We start from the raw sequence: 18,196 nt of genomic DNA, 5'->3' as shown, positions 1-18,196 counted from the left end.
GGGTTAACCCGGTGGGCGTGGCCTCGTGACGTCACGGCGGCGCTTATAGCCGGCGGGGGGTGGGGAGGTGGGGGGGGCAGGTCCGAGCCATGGCGGAGATCCGGGGTGAGCGGGGACGGGCCCACCGCCCGCCCTGGGCATGGGCTCTGCGCCGGGACCCCCGCCGGTGACCCCCCACTGGGAACCACCCACCGGGACCCCCCCACCGGGACCCCCCACTGGGAACCACCCACCGGGAACCACCGCGGGACCCCCCCGCCGGGACCCCCCCCACCGGGACCCCCCACCCGGACCCCCCGGGCGACGGGCCGGGGACCCCGCCACTCGTGCCCCCAGCCCGAGCACCCCCCGGTCGCCGTGTGATGGTTGAAAAATTCCCCGCAGACAGTGTCCCCTCCCCGGGCCGTGGTGCTCTCCCTCGCTGGCGCGCTGTCACCCTGCTCCGGGGGCTCTCTGGGTTTTTGGGGTTCTTCGTGTCCCCCGCTAACAGCTGCCTTGCCTCCCGCAGTGTTCCCCCTCTCCTGCGCCGTGCAGAACTATTCCTGGGGGAAGGTGGGCCTGGAGAGCGAGGTGGCCAAGCTGGTGGCCAGTGGTGACCCCCTGGTCCAGATCCAGCCTGACCAGCCCTACGCCGAGGTGAGTGTGTCTCTGTGTCCCTTCTGTCCCGTCCGTGTGTCCATCCGTGTGTCCGTCCCACCCTGCGCTGTGGCTCCCACCATCCCGTGTCCTGCCAGGACGGGATGCTGATCCTCAGCTGTCCCCGGGGGGGTGCCTGGCTTGGAGGGAAGCCCGGCATGACTCAGCCCCCGAGGGAGCTGCCGGGATCACCTCCGGGGCCAGGCAGCCTCTGGGAAAGCCCGGCTCGGCTCGGGGTGCCAGCCGTGTGTCGGTGTCCCGCAGCTGTGGATGGGCACACACCCCCGGGGCGACGCCCTCATCCGGGATAACCGCATCCCCCAAAAGACCCTGGGCCAGTGGATCGCCGACAACCCCGCCTGCCTGGGGGCCAAGGTGAAGGACGCCTTCCAGGGACACCTGCCCTTCCTGTTCAAGGTGCTCTCGGTCAACACCGCCCTGTCCGTCCAGGCGCACCCCAACAAGGTAGGGAGAGCCCGGCCTGGGCAGCCCAGGCAGGCCCCGTGTCCCTGGGGAGGTCAGCAGCTCCTTCTCCCTCCCGCAGGAGCTGGCGGAGAAGCTCCACGCCCAGTTCCCTGAGCACTATCCCGATGCCAACCACAAGCCCGAGATGGCCATCGCCCTCACCCCCTTCGAGGGCATGTGTGGCTTCCGGCCCGTGGAGGAGATTGTCTCCTTCCTCCAGAGTAAGGATGGAGGAGGGCACACGGTCAGACCCTGGAGTGGGGACAGTGGCCGTACTCCCTTGGGGTGGGCTTTGGGGTGGGGATGGTGGCCATGTTCCCTTGGGGTGGGCTTTGGGGTGGGGATGGTGGCCATGCTGCCTTGGGTTAGGGTTTAGGATGTGAGTGGGGGCTGTGGTCCCTTGGGATGGAGTTTGGAGTGGGGATGGTGGCCATGCTCCCTTGGGTTAGGATTTGGGGTGCGGATGGGGGCTGTGATCCCTTGGGGTGGAGTTTGGGATGGGGATGGGGGCTGTGGTCCCTTGGGATGGAGTTCAGGGTGAGGGCAGTGCTGTGGGGATGGTGACTCTGCTCTCCTGGCATGGGGGTGCTGCTCCTGCCGGGGGGCTGGCTGTGAGCGGGGTGGCCCCGCAGATGTCCCCGAGCTTCGGGCGCTGATCGGGGAGGTGGCAGCAGAGCAGCTGGAGCGCAGCGGCAGCGACGACCCCCGCGGGGTCTCGGCCGCGCTCCGCGTCTGCTTCACCCGCCTCATGAAGAGCGAGAAGAAGTTCTTTGTGGACCAGCTGAACATGCTGGTGAAGAGGATCTCCCAGGAAGGTGGGTGCTGGCTGTGACACCCCACACGGGCTCGGGGGCTGTGTTTAGGGGGAGGCCCAGCCCCTTCCCCACGCTGTGTGTGTGCTCCTGCGCAGCGGTGGAAGGGAAGGACACGTCGGGGAGCAACGGGGAGCTGCTGCTGCGCCTGCACTCCCAGTACCCAGGGGACATCGGCTGCTTCACCATTTATTTCCTGAACCTGGTGAGGCTGGAGCCAGGCGAGGCCATGTTCCTGGGAGCCAACGAGCCCCACGCCTACCTGCACGGAGGTGAGAGCAGGGGGCTGTCCTAGCACAGGGGGCCCCTGCAGGGCCGTGGGGACAGAGGAGGGGCTGGCGTGGGCTGATGGCACTGCCCCGTCCCCGCAGACTGCGTGGAGATCATGGCATGCTCGGACAACACGGTGCGTGCCGGGCTCACCCCCAAGTTCATCGACGTGCTCACCTTGTGTGAGATGCTCAACTACACACCAGCACCCAGCAGCTCCAAGATCCTCCCGGCAGCACAGAGCCAGCTCGACCCCCACGTCTACCTCTACGACCCACCCGTGCCAGACTTCACCATCATGAGGATAGAGGTGAGAGGTGACAGCTCTGTGCTGGGGACACGGGTGGGACACCCCAGCGCTGGCTGGAGCTCGCTCACCTTTGTGATCAGTGTCCTGGCAAGGAGGGAGGGATGCTTGGGCAAAATGGGTGCTGGTCTCTTTGTCCCTCCCCTGCTCCCTCTGCCTGGAGCTTGTTCACCTTCTCCAGCAGCTCTGGCTAGAGGGAGAACCAGGAAGAGGTCTTGGGTGTCCTCAGCCAAGCCGAGGTCCCTGGCCTTGGGCTGCTGCAGGCACAGCCAAGGGGTGGGAACAGGGACAACCCCCTCCAGCCCTCCAGAGAGGAGGGAAGCTGAGGGAGACTCCAGCACAGCGACGTTTCCCTTGGCAGATCCCTGCCTCCATCAAGCTGTACCTCATCTCTGCCATGGACTCTGCCAGCATCTTGCTGGTGATCCAAGGGACAGCCGTGGGCACCTCCACGGCCGCGGCCTCCGAGATGTCCCTGCGCCGAGGCTCCGTGCTCTTCGTCTCGGCCAACGAGAGCATCTCCCTGCACCTGTCCTCACCCGAGGGGATGCTGCTCTTCCGAGCCTGCTGCCTCCTCTGAGCAGGCCTGGGACACCTCCTCCACAACACTCCATGTTTGAGTAGATAGAAACTGGTGTGGGCAAAGTCTTCTCGCTTGAAAGTTCTCCCTCCAGCTATGAAATCCCCAAACCAGCAATGGTGTATAGAAAGAGCAGGTCCATGGATCGACTCCTTGGATGTGGTGCAGACCACAGGCTGCTCTCTGCTGCTCCTGGTGGGCTCTTCCCAAGCCTGGCTGATGGCAGCCAGTGTCCCCCTTCCCTGGCTGTAAAAGGGGGCTGCCTGGGGGATGATGGAGCGGGAGAGCCTCTGCTGCTGTGAATAAAGAGGTGACTTTGTCCCTGGTGAAGGGCAGTGTGGTGGAGGGCAGGGACAGAGAGGCTGGGAGCAGCTCCAGCATCCCCCCAGCACTGGCTGTGACCCACCCCCTTGCTCCTCAGGCACAGGAAAGGAGTAAAATGTGATGAGGGAACCAAGGAGTCCCCCTCACAGCACCAGCACCCCTTCTGAGTAAGGAGATCCAGTTTATTGAGTGCTCCCTTTTACAAGTAAAATACAAAACCAAACAAACATGCCCCCCACCCCCCCAGTTCATGTCTCTTGACATGAAATATTTAAATAAGGTTTCTGTGTAAGAAGCTGATTGTCCTCTATGTCACAGAGCAGGACCATGGTTTAAGGCAGCGTTTATGGTTTGCAGCAGGGAGGCTCTCCAGCCCCCCAGATCCAAGCCCTGTGCAGAGCTGGGATGGGGGGCCTGGGCTGTGCCTCGCCTGCATCAAAGCAGCGTTGAGGAGAATGGGAATAAGCCATTAGCTCCAACCCCAGAAACTCCCAAATCCTTCCCTTTATACCCCTGTGGAGGTGCCAGGCCCTGCCTGTCCTCCCTTCCCACCCCAGCCAAGTGCCAGGTCCCATGCAGGCCACCAAATTGTCACTGTGCCACCTCCCCCTGATATTGCTGAGTGTAAGGAGAAGTCTTTTGGAGTCACTTGGTCTCTGCCACGAGCAGCATCGTTGAGTCCTTGTGTCACCGTCCTGGCGTGGGACCCGGACATGCACCAGCCATCCCACGGGACAAAGAAAGTGCTGGATTTTCACCTGTTCTTGTGCAGCTACTGGATCACACAGGAGAGGTTTTCTCCGAAACAACAGGGGCAAGAAGAGGAGGCAGCAGGTTTTGGGGGGATGAGATCCAGGTCTTCATCATCGGGGACCTCGTCGAGGTGGTACCCGTCCTGCAGCAGCTGCCGGCTCAGGTCCTGGGTCACCTGCTGCCAGGGACAGAGCAGAGCTCTGCGGGATGGACACACACCCACACCCCCTGGGGTGGTGCTTCCAGCCCCCAGCCAGAGCCTCGAGGGGTCAGGGGGACGAGGGAGCCCCTGGGGCCCCCACAGTGTCAGAGTTAAAGCCCTGCACTTGCCTCAGCGGAGGAGTATCCCGAGGAACACCTGGATCCTGGCTCCCCGTCACTGAGGGGAAAAAGAAACAGAGCTGGCCAGGAAATGGGGTTTTTAGGATGCAGATAAGGGGAATTTGGGGGGAAAATTAGCTGGCAGTGCAACCCAAAGGGGTATCTGAAATCTGGCCCAACAGGAGCGTTTTGCTGCCCTGAGGTGCCCAGTGCCATCAGGAATGCTCTACAAGTGACAAGGAAGATCACAACCCCCAAAAAGCCATCTGGGAGCACCCCCACCCTCAAAATCGTGGGATATTTACCCAAAACCCTGGGCTATTCACCTGTCTGAGTCAAGGGAGACCAGGTTTTCATCAGCTGTCTGGCTGAGCGCTGTGTAGCCCTTGTTGAACTTCACAGACCTGCCAGAAAACACAGCACACACACACAGATGTCTCATGTGCAAACACATCCCTGGAGCTGCCAGGCTGAGGAGCCAGGGCAGGAATCCCACTCCTTCCCACCCAGCTAAACCCCAGGATACCCAAATAAATGCATACCACCAAATTAACCCCAAAATAAAGAGAAAAGCAGTATATTTTATTATACTGGGTGTTCCTGGCCCAACAGAGCCAGCAGAATAAGGTCCCAAACTCTTATTTTTAATCTTCTGAGCGTCCCAGTCTCCCCGAGAAAAGTGACAAAGACATGTTGAAAACAGGAGGAGGGGATCAGACCTTTTAGGAGTTGGTTTCAGGGCAGTGGGTGCCCCCAGCAGCCCCTGCCTTCGCAGCGCTGCCTTTGCCAGCTCCCGCTGCCTCTCTGCAACCAAGCACAGGGACAGAGAGAAAAATCCCCAAGTGCTCCCAAAGATCTCCTTCCTTTGGGGAAGGGGTGGTGCAGTGAGTGTGGGGGCAGTGCAGTGCTTTCCCAAAGGCATCTCTATGGGCTTTCAATGGGGTTTTATAAAGGTTTCATCCCACCAAGGAATAAAGGGGTTTTGGTAACCCCAGCTCTGGGAGAGAGGTGGAAATGACACCCAAAATCCCAGCAGAGTCCACCTAGCCTCACTTACTCAACTTGGCCTGAATGGAGGGAGGTTTGCTCATGATGTATGGACCTCTCTTCTCCACCACATCTGTCCCTTTGCTCAGCCTCTTCTTTTCAGCCCAAATCAGCTGAAAAAAGAATGGAGGAAGCATTTATCACCTCTGCAGGGGGATGAAGAAAAGCAGAGTCACCTCAGAGCATCCGATCCTTCCCGGGAGCTGAAGGTCAGCAGGGAAATCTTTCCCCAGGGAAATCTGTCCCCGGGAACAGCTCCTTCTCCCCAGCCCAGGAGGAGGGAGAGGAAAAGGAATAAGCAGATCTGTTAGCAGGTGAGGATTATTTGGGAATGGTGATGCTAATTAAAAGCACAGGTAGTCCCCACCAGTTCCTGTGCAAGCCTGGCTTTTCCCATCCTTGGGAAAAGGTGGTGGGGGAGATTTCCTGAGAGGTTAATCAAGCACAAATGTAAGGATTGTATATTTTAATTTGGGGTTTGAGCCTTCCAAGCTTCTTCTTTATCCAGTTATTGTCAAGGAGAACCAGTGCTCCCAAGGGCAAGGGGAGGCAGGGGAACCTCCACAAACACAAGAAGTAATGAAGAAAATAGAGGGAAAATCAGAGAGAGTTGGCATAGGAGAGATGTGGAATTAAAGGAACACGGCAGAGGACTGGGGATGGTGATTGGAGAGCACAGCCAGGATTAGCCTCAGTGTCTTAAGCTGGAATTAGCAGGACAGAGCTTTATAGGGGGAATAACCAGGCAGGCAGTGTCCCCCCAGATCCCTGTGGTGTGCCATACCCCTTCCCAGGCAGCATATGCTGTGCTGATACACCTCTGTGTGTGTACAGATATATTTATATTTATATTTATACACTGTGTACAGTACTGTGCCTCTGTGTCTGCAGCTCTGAAAGGTGAACTGTGCCACTGTATTGCTCCTATACTGCCCCACACACACCCCACACTGCCCCATGGACACACCCCAGCCCCATAACCCCTGTGCACACACCCCACACTGCCCTACAGACACTCCCAGCCCCATAACCCCTGTGCACACACCCCACACTGCCCCATGGACACACCCCAGCCCCATAACCCCTGTGCACACACCCCACACTGCCCTACAGACACTCCCAGCCCCATAACCCCTGTGCACACACCCCACACTGCCCCATGCACATACCCCAGCCCCAAACCCCTGTGCACACAACCCACGCACACACCCCAGCCCTATGCCCCCTGTTCATGTACCCCACACTGCCCCACGCTCTCCTCAGCCCCATAGCCTCAGGCAGATATCCCACAGAGCCCCATATCCCCATGCAAATATCCTATACAGCCCCCCAGCCCCATGCACACGCCCCATAGAGCCCTATACCTCCCAGCGGATACCCCACACAGCCCCATGCACATATCCCACACAGCCCTATACCCACAATGCAGATACCCCACACAGCCCCACAGCCCCACGCACACACCCCACGCTGAGCTCCTAGCCCCGCAGCCCCAGCACCCCGCACGTACCCCCGGGCCCCGCCGGCCGCCGGCTCCGCTGGCAGCGGGAGCGGCCCCGGGAGCGGGAGCGGGCCCCGGCCCGGCTCCGCCGCCGCCCGTCGCCATGGCCGCCCCGGCCCCGCCCCATGGCGCGCCCGCCAATGGCAGCGCGGGGCTGGCGGCGCTCAGCCAATGGGAGGCGGGGAAAGGGCGCGCCCCTCTGCCGCGCATGCGGGGTGGGACCGGACAGCGGGACGGGATGGGATCCATGGGATGGGACGGGATCCATGGGACAGGACGGGATGGGATCCATGGGACGGGATCCATGGGATGGGATAGGAGAGCGGGATGGGATGGGATCCATGGGACGGGACGGGATCCATGGGACGGGATCCACGGGACGGGACAGCACGGCACCGCGGAACGGGGCACCAGGACGGGACAGAGGGACTGGAGACAGGACCATGGACCAAACAGCAGGATGGGATGGGATGGGGATGGGGATGGGATACAACAGCAGGGCTCCCTGCCCTGCACAGCTCAAGCCCTGAGGCCACCATGCAGAAATAAATTCTTCTTTTCCTGGAAAATTCCACTTTTCTAGGAGGAAAATAACAGAATTAATAGTTCCCTTCTCCTCCCCCACCCACTTCTGTTGGTTTATTTTCTTCCCCAAACCGTTGCCTGGGCCAGAGGTGAGTGGAAAACAGGGACAATATCTATCCCAGAACACATCCCCTTCCTGATGGGGACACGACCCTTGCAATCAGGAGCCCCCAGCCCACATCTGAGGCTTTGGACACCATCCCAGGGAAATGCCTCCCCCCAAAGCTGTGCACACAGGAACCATGCTCTCCACACAGCTCCTTCTCTTCCCCTCCCAGAGCCTCGTGCTTGGGAAGGCTCTGGCACGGGCTTTGCAGAGTAAATAACAATTCAGAAGCTCCTACGAGCACATTTATGGCTTGTTCCTTCTTTTCCCCTACCAAAGCAACAGGAAATAACCACACAAAGCACTGGTACCACATCAGTTAACCAGTTTTTCCTTTATTAGGCCCAACTCCATGGCACTTCCATTGTGACTCAATAAAGGAAGAAGTTATGCCAGGAAAGATTTAAAGTTTGTCTCTCCAAGTGACAGTGTACAATCTGGTAGCATCAGCAGAACGCGTGAGTGATCCACCTGGCACAGAAAATAAGAGGGGAAAAATAAAAAAAAAAGCCATTAAAGAAGCAGCCTAGAATCTCCTCAAAGTTTCCATGAGGTCCCAAATTATTTCCATGTCTTTTACCTTCAAAGCCTTGTTTAACCATGCTCAGCTCAAAAAAGTAGGTACTGCATTCCCAGCAGAGCTGATTGAGGACCCCTGGCACCAACACATTGTATCCCAGGGCAAGGAGGAGGAGAAGGACTTAAAATATCCAGAATCAAGCACTATTTGCAGCAGGCTGACACATAGTATCTCTATTCTAAGCATAATATTAAAACAAGAACATGACACTGGTCATCACCTGAGGAAACTGACTTAAGAGGCTTCACTTCCACGAGGATTTTTATTTAGGGCTTTATTTTAGTCTGGGATTAGGACACCTTAGGTCTTGCCTATGCTGTCTTTGCCAGGGGGTTTGGTGTACAGGAGTTCCATGCCAAGGGTCTGGGAAGCAACATCAAACCTTACCAACAAGGTTTATGCTTTGTCCAGGCCCAGTTCCTCTGGAGTGGAGATTCCAAGTTCACTCAAAGTTGGTCTAAGCTCCTGGATAACGTAAGGATAGATTTCCTTGTGGGGTCCTGCCTTGTCCTGGAAAAAAATCCCAAAAAACAAAGAATGGAATTACTTCAAAACACTCATTTCCAAAGCATCCCACTTCATCCCTTGCTTGTGGCAGAGCTGAGTTCCTGGCTCTAGGGCTGAAATAAAAGTCCTGGCTTCTCCTGGCCAGGCAGGATTCAGGTTTCAGGTGCTGGTTTCAGGTGTTCCCCAAGAGAGCTTTCTGTGCTACTTCCCTCAGTCCCTCAAGAAGCCAGCAAGCTTCGTGCTCATCATGGAGCCACTGATTGTGGCAGCAGGAAAGTGTGGTTTCCCTTTGCAGCAGGGAAAGCTGCCCTGCTGCCAGGCTGTGGCAATGGAGCAGGGCAGCTCCACCTGCCGGGGTCGGCTGTCACTTGTCTCTGCCCCAGCACGGGAAAAGGTGGTTCTGGGCAGGCCACGCTCTCCAAGAAGGAGTCTGGACTCTTGCTTTTGGTCTTCAGTTGAGTTTATTGTTCCTTGTCTACAAAGTTTTTCTGTCTGTCCAGCCAAGGTCTGATCAGCAAGACAGCCAAGGGCACTCTCTCCCGCCCACAGGGCGGTTGTCTCTTTTATAGTAAAAACTACGTGTTAGATATTTACCTTTAATTTCCAATACTTTTTGCCCTTGTTGGCAAGTGCACTTTCACTATGAACCAATCCACACATGCCAACATCATCCTGAACTTGGATGCCAAGGAGAAGAGAGAAGAAGGACAGGGCACGCCCAAATCCCTCCATCTTAGAACCCCTGACCCCCATGTACAGGATTTCAAACCCCCCTGTACAACATACAAACCCCCCCTGTACAGTGCTCTAAAATTTTTCCCTTCACCCTGTGATTCCTACTACTGTGCCACTTAAACTTTTGTGGCCTGTAATTCTTTATATAAGGTTGGCAATTTGCTCTATGAATTAAGGTCGAATTTCCAGGTGTCTTTGGCTTCCTGCCAGGGTCTCCGAGCCCCTGCCAGGACTTTGAGACATCCAGGGCATCCAGAGAGATGCTCTGGGTTCCGACACTCCACCCACCTTTACAACTTCTAGGATGCGGACAGCGCTGGCAAAGTCGTTTAACCGTCGGCAGGCCCTCAGAGCCGCGTCGATGATCTTGGGCTCGGGGACCAGGTCGTAACCCACCAGTGTGTTGATGCCTGTGGAGACAAGGAAACACCACGGGGAACTTGGCACCAGCTCGTCATGACCTCAAAAGGAACCCCTTGCTGTCTACTCCCTTCCTCTCTGACAGAAAAAACCAGCAGGTGCTGCTGGAAGGATCCCTCTGGCTGCAATTATCTGCGTATGAAATCACATTTTTAAGGCATAATTGGCCTTAAAAGATGAATTGTCCCACTGTATGGCTCCTACACTGCCCCACACACCTACCCCATACACATACCCCAGCCCTATAACCCCACACTGCCCTACACACACCCCCAGCCCCACAACCCCTGTGCACACACCCCACACTGCCCTATAGATATCCCAGCCCCATAACCCCTGTGCACACACCCCACACTGCCCTCCACACACCCCCAGCCCCATAACCCCTGTGCACACACCCCACACTGCCCCATGGACACACCCCCAGCCCCATAACCCCTGTGCACACACCCCACACTGCCCCATGCACATACCCCAGCCCTATCCCCGCTGTGCACACACCTCACACTTCCCTACAGATACCCCCAGCCCTATACCACCCCAAAAAATGGAGTAAATTTAATAAAACTTGGCAACTCCACAGCAAACAACTGGAGACACCCAGACAAAAAATCTGCAGGGAGTTATGGCCAAGCCATTAGCCAAAGAAAAATGAGCACCTCAGAGCTCATAGACACCACTCTCCCTCCCATCCAGGTGCTGGAATCATGGAATAGTTTGGGTTGGAAGGACCTCAGAGATCATCTAGTCCACCATTCTGTCATGGGCAGGGACACCTTCCACTGGACCAGGTTACTCCAAGCCCCAGCCTTGGACACTCCCAGGGATAGGGAGCCCACAAAACGCCAACTGAAGTTGCTATTTCTGGTCAGAAAACTTCTGTTTACTGCAGGTTATGCTTCCCTGCTCTCCAACTTACCTTTCCTGAGCTCCCAGGCGTCGATATCTGGCTTGTTGAAGTATGTCACCCAGCGAGCATCGAATTCTTCATCAGACTCTTGTGACCCGTGAGAGTAGCAGCGGGCAGGAAGCACAGCTGAGCGCAGGAAAAAAGGAACAAACTGAGCAAAAGGAAGGTAACACTGCTTTAGTCCTGACCAAGAGGATTGGAAATCCATAAAATATGGATTTCCCTTGTTACAGTCAGTGCTGGATGAGCCCTGGGTGGATGTAACTTATTAAATAGTGTGGTTTATGCTGTAGCAAAGTGTCTACTTTTTTCCATATCAGACTTCCAAAGTGTTCCCAGAGCACTGGTCAGAGCAGGGCAAGACACACAAAAACCAGCTCTGGATACCAGTCCTCAAGAGGTTTTCTGGCATTCCTTTTTCTGTAAAATAGAGAATTCTCCCTCTTCCCACAGCCAAGTGAGACTGAGAAGCTTTAACATGCACATTCCTCACCAATTAAATTCCATGCAATTCCTACAGAAGGTCTCAAAAGCAAAGGGATGAGAGATATTCCTTCCAACAGAAGGGCTGGAGGAGGAAAAAAATGATCACTGTGTCTATCCAAGAGAAAACTCCTGGATCTCAAGGTTGCAATTGTATTAATATTTGATAACTAATCACAAAAAGCAGATTGTATGCTAATGCTCAAATTAGTCTGATAGGATCATTAATTAGTTTCTTCACTCAGCACCACCACAAATTGCTGGTTTTTTGGATGAACCTGTCTTTTTTTACCCCACAAAGGTTGGAACAGTTTTCTAAGGGAACTAAACTGAAGGACCACAAGCCTGGTGCTTCCTTTCCCCACTGCTAATCTCACTCCACTAATATTTGCAGAGAGGTCACACACCAGACACGACCTTGGAGCTCAAAGCTCTGCTTCACAGAAGTCAAATTTAGCTCCTGACTTTTTCTTTCTTAACCCAGCATGAACCACTCACAGTGATCAACTACAGGGTTTTATTTAAAAACAAAACCAAAAAAACCAACACCACAAGCAGGTTATATTTTTGCTGATATACTTCTCTTTGGTTTCATTAATGGCAGCCTAATTGGCAGGCAATTTGCTTTTTTAACAAAATTTAACCCAGTCCAACATTTCAGCAGCAATACTGGTTTATGCAATGGAAGCATGAAAATAGCTTTATTTATTTTAGCTACGGAAAAGTAAACAAGAGGCCGGGACAGAATTAAAATGCTCTTCCCTGTAGGGAAATTCCCCCTCCTTTCCCCAGCTCCAAAGCAGACCTTTGACCCTGTCCCTGCAACAAATTACCTGCACAGCTGAGCTCAGAGCAAGAGCAGGGCTCTGGAAATGCTCCTGCTCCCAGGACACTGCTGAAAACCCTCCAGGTTTCAGCTGGCTGAAGGAGAATCCTTATTTTTCCCACCCAAAAAGAAAAAAATCCTACAGACAAACAGCAAATCTCAGCTGGAGAAAAGCCTCAATTGAAGCATTCAAATGCCATCTTTAAGTCAAAATCTGAAGTCTTTTCTCAACAAAGCTATTCCCTGGATCCAGGAGGCAAATACAGACCAGAAGAATTAAAGCTCTGGCTTTCCAGGGTGTGTTTCCCAACTGCTGCTATGCATCTTCTCCATGTTGATGATTATATCTGTACCTGGAGAGTCCCTCTGCCCTGAGCTCCAGCAGGGTCCACCAAGGTCACTGTCACACACATGACGTGTGAGTGACAGCCAACCTATCCAGGCAGAGATTCCCAGCTCAAGGAAGAACCAAAGGGCAAGCACCTGCGCTTTAAAGTGAACCCAACAGGCACTAAGCCTAAAACCACCTAATATGACACAAAAAACATGTCAGAGCTTCTCTGTGAGGGCCGGAATTGGGCGGTTTCTCTGGTAAGCAGCACAGAAGAAAAAACCACGTGAAGAAAAACATTAATTTACTGAAAACCTGAGAAGGAGGAGCCCAGGGATTACACAGGGGAGGTTCTGCAGCAACAGAACCCCCCTGCAAAGGGGTCGCAGCAGTGTTACGTGGGCTGTTTGAAACACAACATCTTGGCAAAGAAGAACACAGAGCCTACCAGAAACGAGGCCCAGGAGCAGCCGGGGTTCGGCAGCTCAAAGGAACAGCGAGCAAAGATTTTAGTGGATTTAAAATAACAAAAGACCAAGGGTGTTGAGCAGCATCTAAGAAATCCTGTGCTTATTATTTAACAAGACGCAGCGACAGGCTCCCTAAGGCAGTTGTTTAACTCAGCAGAGGCACGCACAAGTCTCCGAGCATTATTAGTGTCTGTTAATTAGGTATTAATTGCGATGCAGAAGTTAATTAGCTATTAATTGCGATGCACAGCCAGTGCATTCTCTGCAGCCTCCGTCTTCCAGCCCTGCCACCCTGGCCACCATCACAGCACGCTGCCTGCGGCTGGTCCTCCTACTCTTCATGTTAACTGGGGCGTTAGCATTATAAATAAAATGAATTGGGGTGTTAATTAGGAGAGGGAGGGCCGGCGCGGAGCTGCGGCGGACCCGGCGCTACGGAGGTCACCGCCGCCCTCCCTCAATGTCACCTTGGCGGGGGCGCCGGGAAGGCGCGGCCGCCGCCGCGGCAGCCCGCGGGCGGTGCGCGGTGCCCGCTGAGGCGGTGCCGGCTGAGGCGGTGCCGGCGGGGGAGCGCCGGTGGCCGGGCCGGAGCGGCGGGAGCGGCCCGCGCTAGGCCGCGGGGTCACCGCAAGGACACGCCGGGCCGCGCGGCCTCGCTCCCCGCCGCGCCGGGAGCCCGGCCGCCAACCGCGCCGCCACGCACCGAGACGAGTGCGGCCGCTCACCTGCTGGGCCGGCGGGCCGGCGGACGGCGGCGCGGAGGCCGGAGACGGCGCAGCGGCGGAGGAGAGAGGCGCTGGCGGCCAGCATGGCGGCGGGCTGTGAAGGGGGGAGACAGCACCGGGAACCGGGGGCGCGCCGCTGGCTCCCGCACCGCACCGGGAGGGAGGGAGGGACGGAGATGAGGGCCGGGGGGGCCGCTGAGGCGGGTACGGCGGCGCGGCGGGGACGGAGCGGCAGCGTGAGAGGGCGGGAGGCCTCGGGGCGGGCTGGGGGCGCGGCGGGGCGGGACCGCCGCCATCTTGGGGCGGGGCCGGCCGCCATTTTGTGCGTGAGGGGCGCGGCTGTGGCGGTCCTTGCGGTCGCCGAGCTGCATTTAGGGAGTGCTTGGGTTTATTTTTAAGGGATTCGGGCTCGTTTTTGAGGGATTCAGGCTCGTTTTTGAGGGATTCGGGCTGCTGCCGCCCCCATTTAGCCGACCCCCGCAGCCCCAGTGTAGCCTCCCCGTCCCTGTCAATGGACACCGGCCGCGCTCGGTCCCTGTGAGGGGAATGGGCTCAGCTGCCAGCTCCCCAGTTCTCTCGGTGTGTCCCTGTCCCCGCACCGTGCGCTGCTGCCCTCAGCCACCCTCGCACCGGCCCGGGCACGAAATCGCCCCAAAACTCGTCCCTGGGGCTGTGCCTCAGCAATGCCGCACAAAACCATCGTGATTATTCCACCCACCATGTCCCCCGATGTCATCATCCTGTTTACTTTTTTTTTCCTTTTTTTCTTTCTTTTTTTTTCTTTTTAACAGTTATTTTTTACTATTTTCTCATGCAGCAAGCCATCAGTCCACAGTCAGCAAAGCAAGCAAGGAGGGTAAAATCCCCAGTGCTGCCTCTGTGATTGGAAACTACCTGCCTATGAAATCCATTAAAAAGATCTCGTAAATTAACAAAATAAGGCAAAATAAGTGGTTTTTATTCTTATTTCCTTGCTCAGAGAAATGTGAGGTGGCAGCAGTGGAGGTGAAGGGCTGTTAGTGTTTAACTGTGTGGCTCTCACACTCTTCAGGCTCTGATCAGGGTGTTTACAGAGTGATTCATTAATTACAAGTATATTAATTAATTTTATTAGTGATTTTTAATGCATTTGGGGTAGGTGTCTGTACCTGCTGCTCCTGTGTGGGGTGAAGGGTTCATCTTGAATGGGGTCTGCACGGAAGAAAGGAAGTGGGAAGAGCTGGATGGGACAGAGCCCAAAGCTTTACCATCCCCAAATGCACCAAAAAATCACTAAAATGATCACTAAAATGATCATAAAAAACCGTTGGAAATGAATGTTAGAGTGAAGGGAATCAATCTGCAGTAGGACAGATAAGCACAAGCCTCTGGCTCCAGGAGCAGCTGCCTGCTGAGGGAGATAACAAGGTCACTGCCTCACAAAACAGCCCCTGCTTCCTCCTCTTCCTCCTCCTCTCCTTTCATTCCCGCTCCCAGCCAAGCAAGCCCTTGACAAAGAGAGAACGCTGACTGTCCCTGTAGAGCGGGAGTGAGGCAGGGAGATAAGGCAGCTGCAGCCAGAGAATCCCTCACACGTGGATTTTGGGAAGGGTTGGCTCCTTAATCCCAATTAATTCATCCTGCAGTGCTGCTGGGTGCTGGGCAGAGGGAACCAGGTGGAGCAGGGCTTGGCATCCCATAACCCATCCCCCAAATGTCCCCTGTCCCCACTGGAACTGGGGCTTTTCCAGGTGCTGCTGTGCCAGCACAGCAGACCCCAAGCCCGTTCTTCCAAGGGGCAGAGTTTGGCTGGGATCCCCTCGTTGTGAGCTGGCAGCAGCCTTCACTGTGCTGACCCATGCCATGGCCAGCAGCCAGGACGGTCCCCCCATTTTCCCATAGACATATCTCAAGTATTTCTAAAGAGCTTTTATTTTCCTGTCATTTCTCTTTACCCCCTGGAAGTAGCAGGGATTTTTCTCAGGGATTTTTGTCTGAAGGACTCTGCAGCCAAGGCATGACCCCAAAACCTCCTCATCCTGTGCTGGGCACTGCATCCACCCACAATAACCCCCTGCCCAACACTTCCATTGCCCCCAGCTCCCCGCACCGTGATTTCCCCCCACTCCAGACCAGATTCCAGAGAATCCCATGCGAGTTGTTTTGTTTCCTTGTGCTGTCCCACAGGCAGGCAGCACAGTGCAGTGCTTGGCTCTGAGGGTGCAGGGAGGGACCACCCCCCATGCTTGTTTGGGTGGTTTTTTTGGGATGAATCATGGCCTCACAGGATGCTGAGCCTGGTATTATTAACTCCAACAGCTCCTCAGCAGCAGGTTTCATAATGAAGGTTTTATTCCAACAAGCTTGGGGCAAACCCATGTCTCCTGATGGATGAGGCGTTGCAGTGGGGAGCGCTGGTGCTGGTCCGGGCATCCCTCAGCTGCTCTGGCTCCCTGGGAGTCGCTGCAGAATGTGGCTGCTGGTCACGGTGTCCCTGGGTGGCTGAATTACAGGTCACCAGCTCCCCCCCCACATGCTCATCTGCTTCAATCCATAACCAAGCCATGGTGGGTTTAACCCTCACACCAAACCTGGGGATCCCCATCCACAGGGGTCATGGAGCAGCAAGTGGGGACAGGTCAGGGGGAGCCTGCAGCCCACCAGTGACCCCGGAATGAGTGGATATTCCTGCCTCGATACCTGGCTGGTGGGGTGGGAGGCACTGGGGTCAGTGGTCCTGCTGGCCAGCGGTGGTCCCCGTGCCCCTGGGGCTGTCAGACACCTGTACCTGCATCTTCTTGGGCAGCAGCTCCTCGCAGGGAGGCGGCAGCGGCCGCTTCAGCCCCTTGGTGGAGGATCCCAACGTGTCTTCTCCCGCCTCATGCCGGGGCTCGGGGGGCTGGTACCCCGCCTGGTTGGGATCCAGGGGGTCCCGGGAGAGCAGGATGCAGATGGAGGGGACGTTCTTGTGGACAGTCAGGTTCTGTGCGGGACCGTCGGGCGGCGGGTCCTGGTTCTCCCAGACCTCCAGCACGGTTTTGTAGCGTACCTTGGTGACCTGGTGGAGCCCTCCCAGCTTGCGCTTCATGATCTCCACGCAGGTGATGGTCTTGGTGACCGCCCTGCCGCAGCCACTGAACACGATCTGCCGCCTGCCCTTCAGCTCCATCTGGGCCATGGCGAAGTTCATCAGGTTCCTGATCTTGCTGCCCTCCTTCACCTTCATCTCCACCACGTCCGGGGGCAGGTCTGGGAAGGGCAATGGCATCTCCTCCTCCGAGGTCCTCACCTTTCGGAAGTTCTCCATCCTGGACTGGGCAAGGGGCTTGGCTCTCCCTCCTTCGGCAGCCATCCTTCACCTCTTCCCGGTGGATCCACACAGGCTCCTAGCCCCCCGCGACCATAGCAGGGCTGACCTCGCTGCCCTCCAGCCCAGCCCTGCGTGCTGCAACCACCAGCCCCTTCTCCTCGGCTCTCCGGGGGCTGGCAGTGGGCTCGGTAGCAGTGCCAGAGGCTGTCTCCTGTGGGAGACAGGGCTGCAGGATCCCCCGGGTGCTCCCAGTTGCTCCCAGCAGGGATAACAGCCGGCTCCAGCTCTCGGTGATGCTTGGGCTCCTCCGCTCCCACTGCAGCACTCGCTTCTGCTGCTCTTTGCTTCATTCTGGACTTCAGCAGCCCCCAGAGCTGTTCTGTGTAATTAGCAGATCCTCCCCCTCTCCCTCCCCTTCCTCCCCTCCTCCTCCTCCTCCTCCCCTGCTCAGCCGCCCATCCCAGCACCCAGCTCCTGCCTTCATCCCTGCCTGGCAAAGGGGAGGGCAGGGAGCCCAGGTCTCTGTCCCGGAACAGAGAAGGGAAGGAGGGGAGGGTGGAAGGCAGAGGGAGAAGCTCACTCTTGCCTTCATAATGTTCCCAAAGTCCTGCCCCCTTAAAGAGAACCTGGTCCCTTCTGTCGGCGCTCGCTCCTCACAAGGACACCCTCTGCTAACCGCAAATGTCACCCTGCCTGCCTGCCCTGCAGCATTCCCAGAGGGATGCGGAATCCCAGCCACGCTGTGCCCAGGCATGGCACAAAGATGCAGCAGGTACTTCGGGAAGTACTTTGGAGTCTGAGCTCGACCCTTATGAGCCATGAGAGAAGCCACTGGAACCCGCAGCCAGGAGAAAGCCTTGGCAGATGGCATCGAGTGTGCCAGGGCTCTGCTCCCCCCAGCACCCCGCAGCCTCAGCCCCGGCTCTGCCGGCAGGAAAACCTCTCAATTCCCAAAGCTCCGGGGAGCAGATGCCGTGGCAGAGCTGGTTTCCACGGGCAATTTCTCTCCCTCTCCTCTGCTCCTCCTCCTCCCCCATCCCTCTCCCCCTTGCTCTCCCAGTCCTTGTCCCTCATTCACCTCCCAGTGTGGAGCTGCCCACTGTGGGCTCACCATTACATGTACTGGCAATAAATCCCAGAAAATCCCTGTTGCAGGCCAGGAGATGTCCCCTTCCTGCCCCCAATCCCTTCCCGGAGCAGAGGCGATGTCCCT

The 18,196-nt window shown here is 56.5% G+C and overlaps 4 protein-coding genes across 6 annotated transcripts; 1 reads left to right on the top strand and 3 right to left on the bottom strand.

Annotated features, from left to right (window-relative positions):
• The first annotated feature begins 43 nt into the window (after positions 1-43).
• On the top strand, positions 44-6,391 carry MPI (mannose phosphate isomerase). The gene is made up of 9 exons (XM_064389536.1): positions 44-105; positions 509-636; positions 901-1,101; positions 1,181-1,322; positions 1,734-1,916; positions 2,012-2,185; positions 2,285-2,493; positions 2,852-5,829; positions 6,024-6,391. The coding sequence occupies exons 1-8, from the start codon at positions 90-92 to the stop codon at positions 3,068-3,070; spliced, it is 1,272 nt and encodes a 423-aa protein (XP_064245606.1). The 5' UTR covers positions 44-89; the 3' UTR covers positions 3,071-5,829; positions 6,024-6,391.
• Positions 4,167-7,146, bottom strand: FAM219B (family with sequence similarity 219 member B). Of its 3 annotated transcripts, none has more exons than XM_064389549.1 (6): positions 7,026-7,146; positions 5,526-5,628; positions 5,188-5,272; positions 4,795-4,872; positions 4,478-4,526; positions 4,167-4,325 (listed from the first exon to the last, which is right to left on the bottom strand). In XM_064389549.1, exons 1-6 carry the CDS (start codon positions 7,119-7,121, stop codon positions 4,167-4,169), a joined length of 570 nt encoding a protein of 189 aa, XP_064245619.1. In that variant the 5' UTR covers positions 7,122-7,146. The 3 variants fall into 3 exon arrangements, with proteins under 3 accessions (XP_064245619.1, XP_064245620.1, XP_064245621.1); XM_064389550.1 differs by having other exon boundaries at positions 4,167-4,322; XM_064389551.1 differs by lacking the exon at positions 4,167-4,325 and having other exon boundaries at positions 4,417-4,531; positions 4,804-4,872.
• Positions 7,147-8,022: 876 nt separating this feature from the next.
• LOC135280647 (cytochrome c oxidase subunit 5A, mitochondrial) lies at positions 8,023-14,028 on the bottom strand. The gene is made up of 5 exons (XM_064388770.1): positions 13,695-14,028; positions 10,869-10,985; positions 9,818-9,939; positions 8,675-8,797; positions 8,023-8,178 (listed from the first exon to the last, which is right to left on the bottom strand). The coding sequence occupies exons 1-4, from the start codon at positions 14,011-14,013 to the stop codon at positions 8,684-8,686; spliced, it is 672 nt and encodes a 223-aa protein (XP_064244840.1). The 5' UTR covers positions 14,014-14,028; the 3' UTR covers positions 8,023-8,178; positions 8,675-8,683.
• A 1,975-nt stretch (positions 14,029-16,003) lies between these two features.
• RPP25 (ribonuclease P and MRP subunit p25) lies at positions 16,004-17,330 on the bottom strand. The gene has a single exon (XM_064388771.1). It carries the CDS (start codon positions 17,023-17,025, stop codon positions 16,402-16,404), a length of 624 nt encoding a protein of 207 aa, XP_064244841.1. The 5' UTR covers positions 17,026-17,330; the 3' UTR covers positions 16,004-16,401.
• Between the last annotated feature and the right edge of the window lie 866 nt (positions 17,331-18,196).

Source organism: Passer domesticus, chromosome 14, assembly GCF_036417665.1.
Source record: "Passer domesticus isolate bPasDom1 chromosome 14, bPasDom1.hap1, whole genome shotgun sequence".
Lineage (NCBI taxonomy): Eukaryota > Metazoa > Chordata > Aves > Passeriformes > Passeridae > Passer > Passer domesticus.
This window is presented reverse-complemented; position numbering and strand designations above follow the sequence as displayed.

What these genes read in the sequence shown, in the direction of transcription:
- MPI (XM_064389536.1), top strand. An exon ending in TCCAGGCGCACCCCAACAAG is followed by an intron (nt 1,102 to 1,180) that starts GTAGGGAGAGCC and finishes TCCCTCCCGCAG; the next exon opens with GAGCTGGCGGAGAAGCTCCA. An exon ending in TCACCATCATGAGGATAGAG is followed by an intron (nt 2,494 to 2,851) that starts GTGAGAGGTGAC and finishes TTCCCTTGGCAG; the next exon opens with ATCCCTGCCTCCATCAAGCT.
- FAM219B (XM_064389549.1), bottom strand. Translation starts at nt 7,121, where the DNA reads ATGGCGACGGGCGGCGGCGGAGCCGGGCCGGGGCCCGCTCCCGCTCCC. An exon ending in GCGGCCGGCGGGGCCCGGGG is followed by an intron (nt 5,629 to 7,025) that starts GTACGTGCGGGG and finishes TTCTTTTTTCAG; the next exon opens with CTGATTTGGGCTGAAAAGAA. An exon ending in CTGAAACCAACTCCTAAAAG is followed by an intron (nt 4,873 to 5,187) that starts GTCTGATCCCCT and finishes GTTTTCTGGCAG; the next exon opens with GTCTGTGAAGTTCAACAAGG.
- LOC135280647 (XM_064388770.1), bottom strand. Translation starts at nt 14,013, where the DNA reads ATGGCGGCCGGCCCCGCCCCAAGATGGCGGCGGTCCCGCCCCGCCGCG. An exon ending in CCGGCCCGCCGGCCCAGCAG is followed by an intron (nt 10,986 to 13,694) that starts GTGAGCGGCCGC and finishes TCCTGCGCTCAG; the next exon opens with CTGTGCTTCCTGCCCGCTGC. An exon ending in GCATCCTAGAAGTTGTAAAG is followed by an intron (nt 8,798 to 9,817) that starts GTGGGTGGAGTG and finishes ATTTTTTTCCAG; the next exon opens with GACAAGGCAGGACCCCACAA.
- RPP25 (XM_064388771.1), bottom strand. Translation starts at nt 17,025, where the DNA reads ATGGCTGCCGAAGGAGGGAGAGCCAAGCCCCTTGCCCAGTCCAGGATG.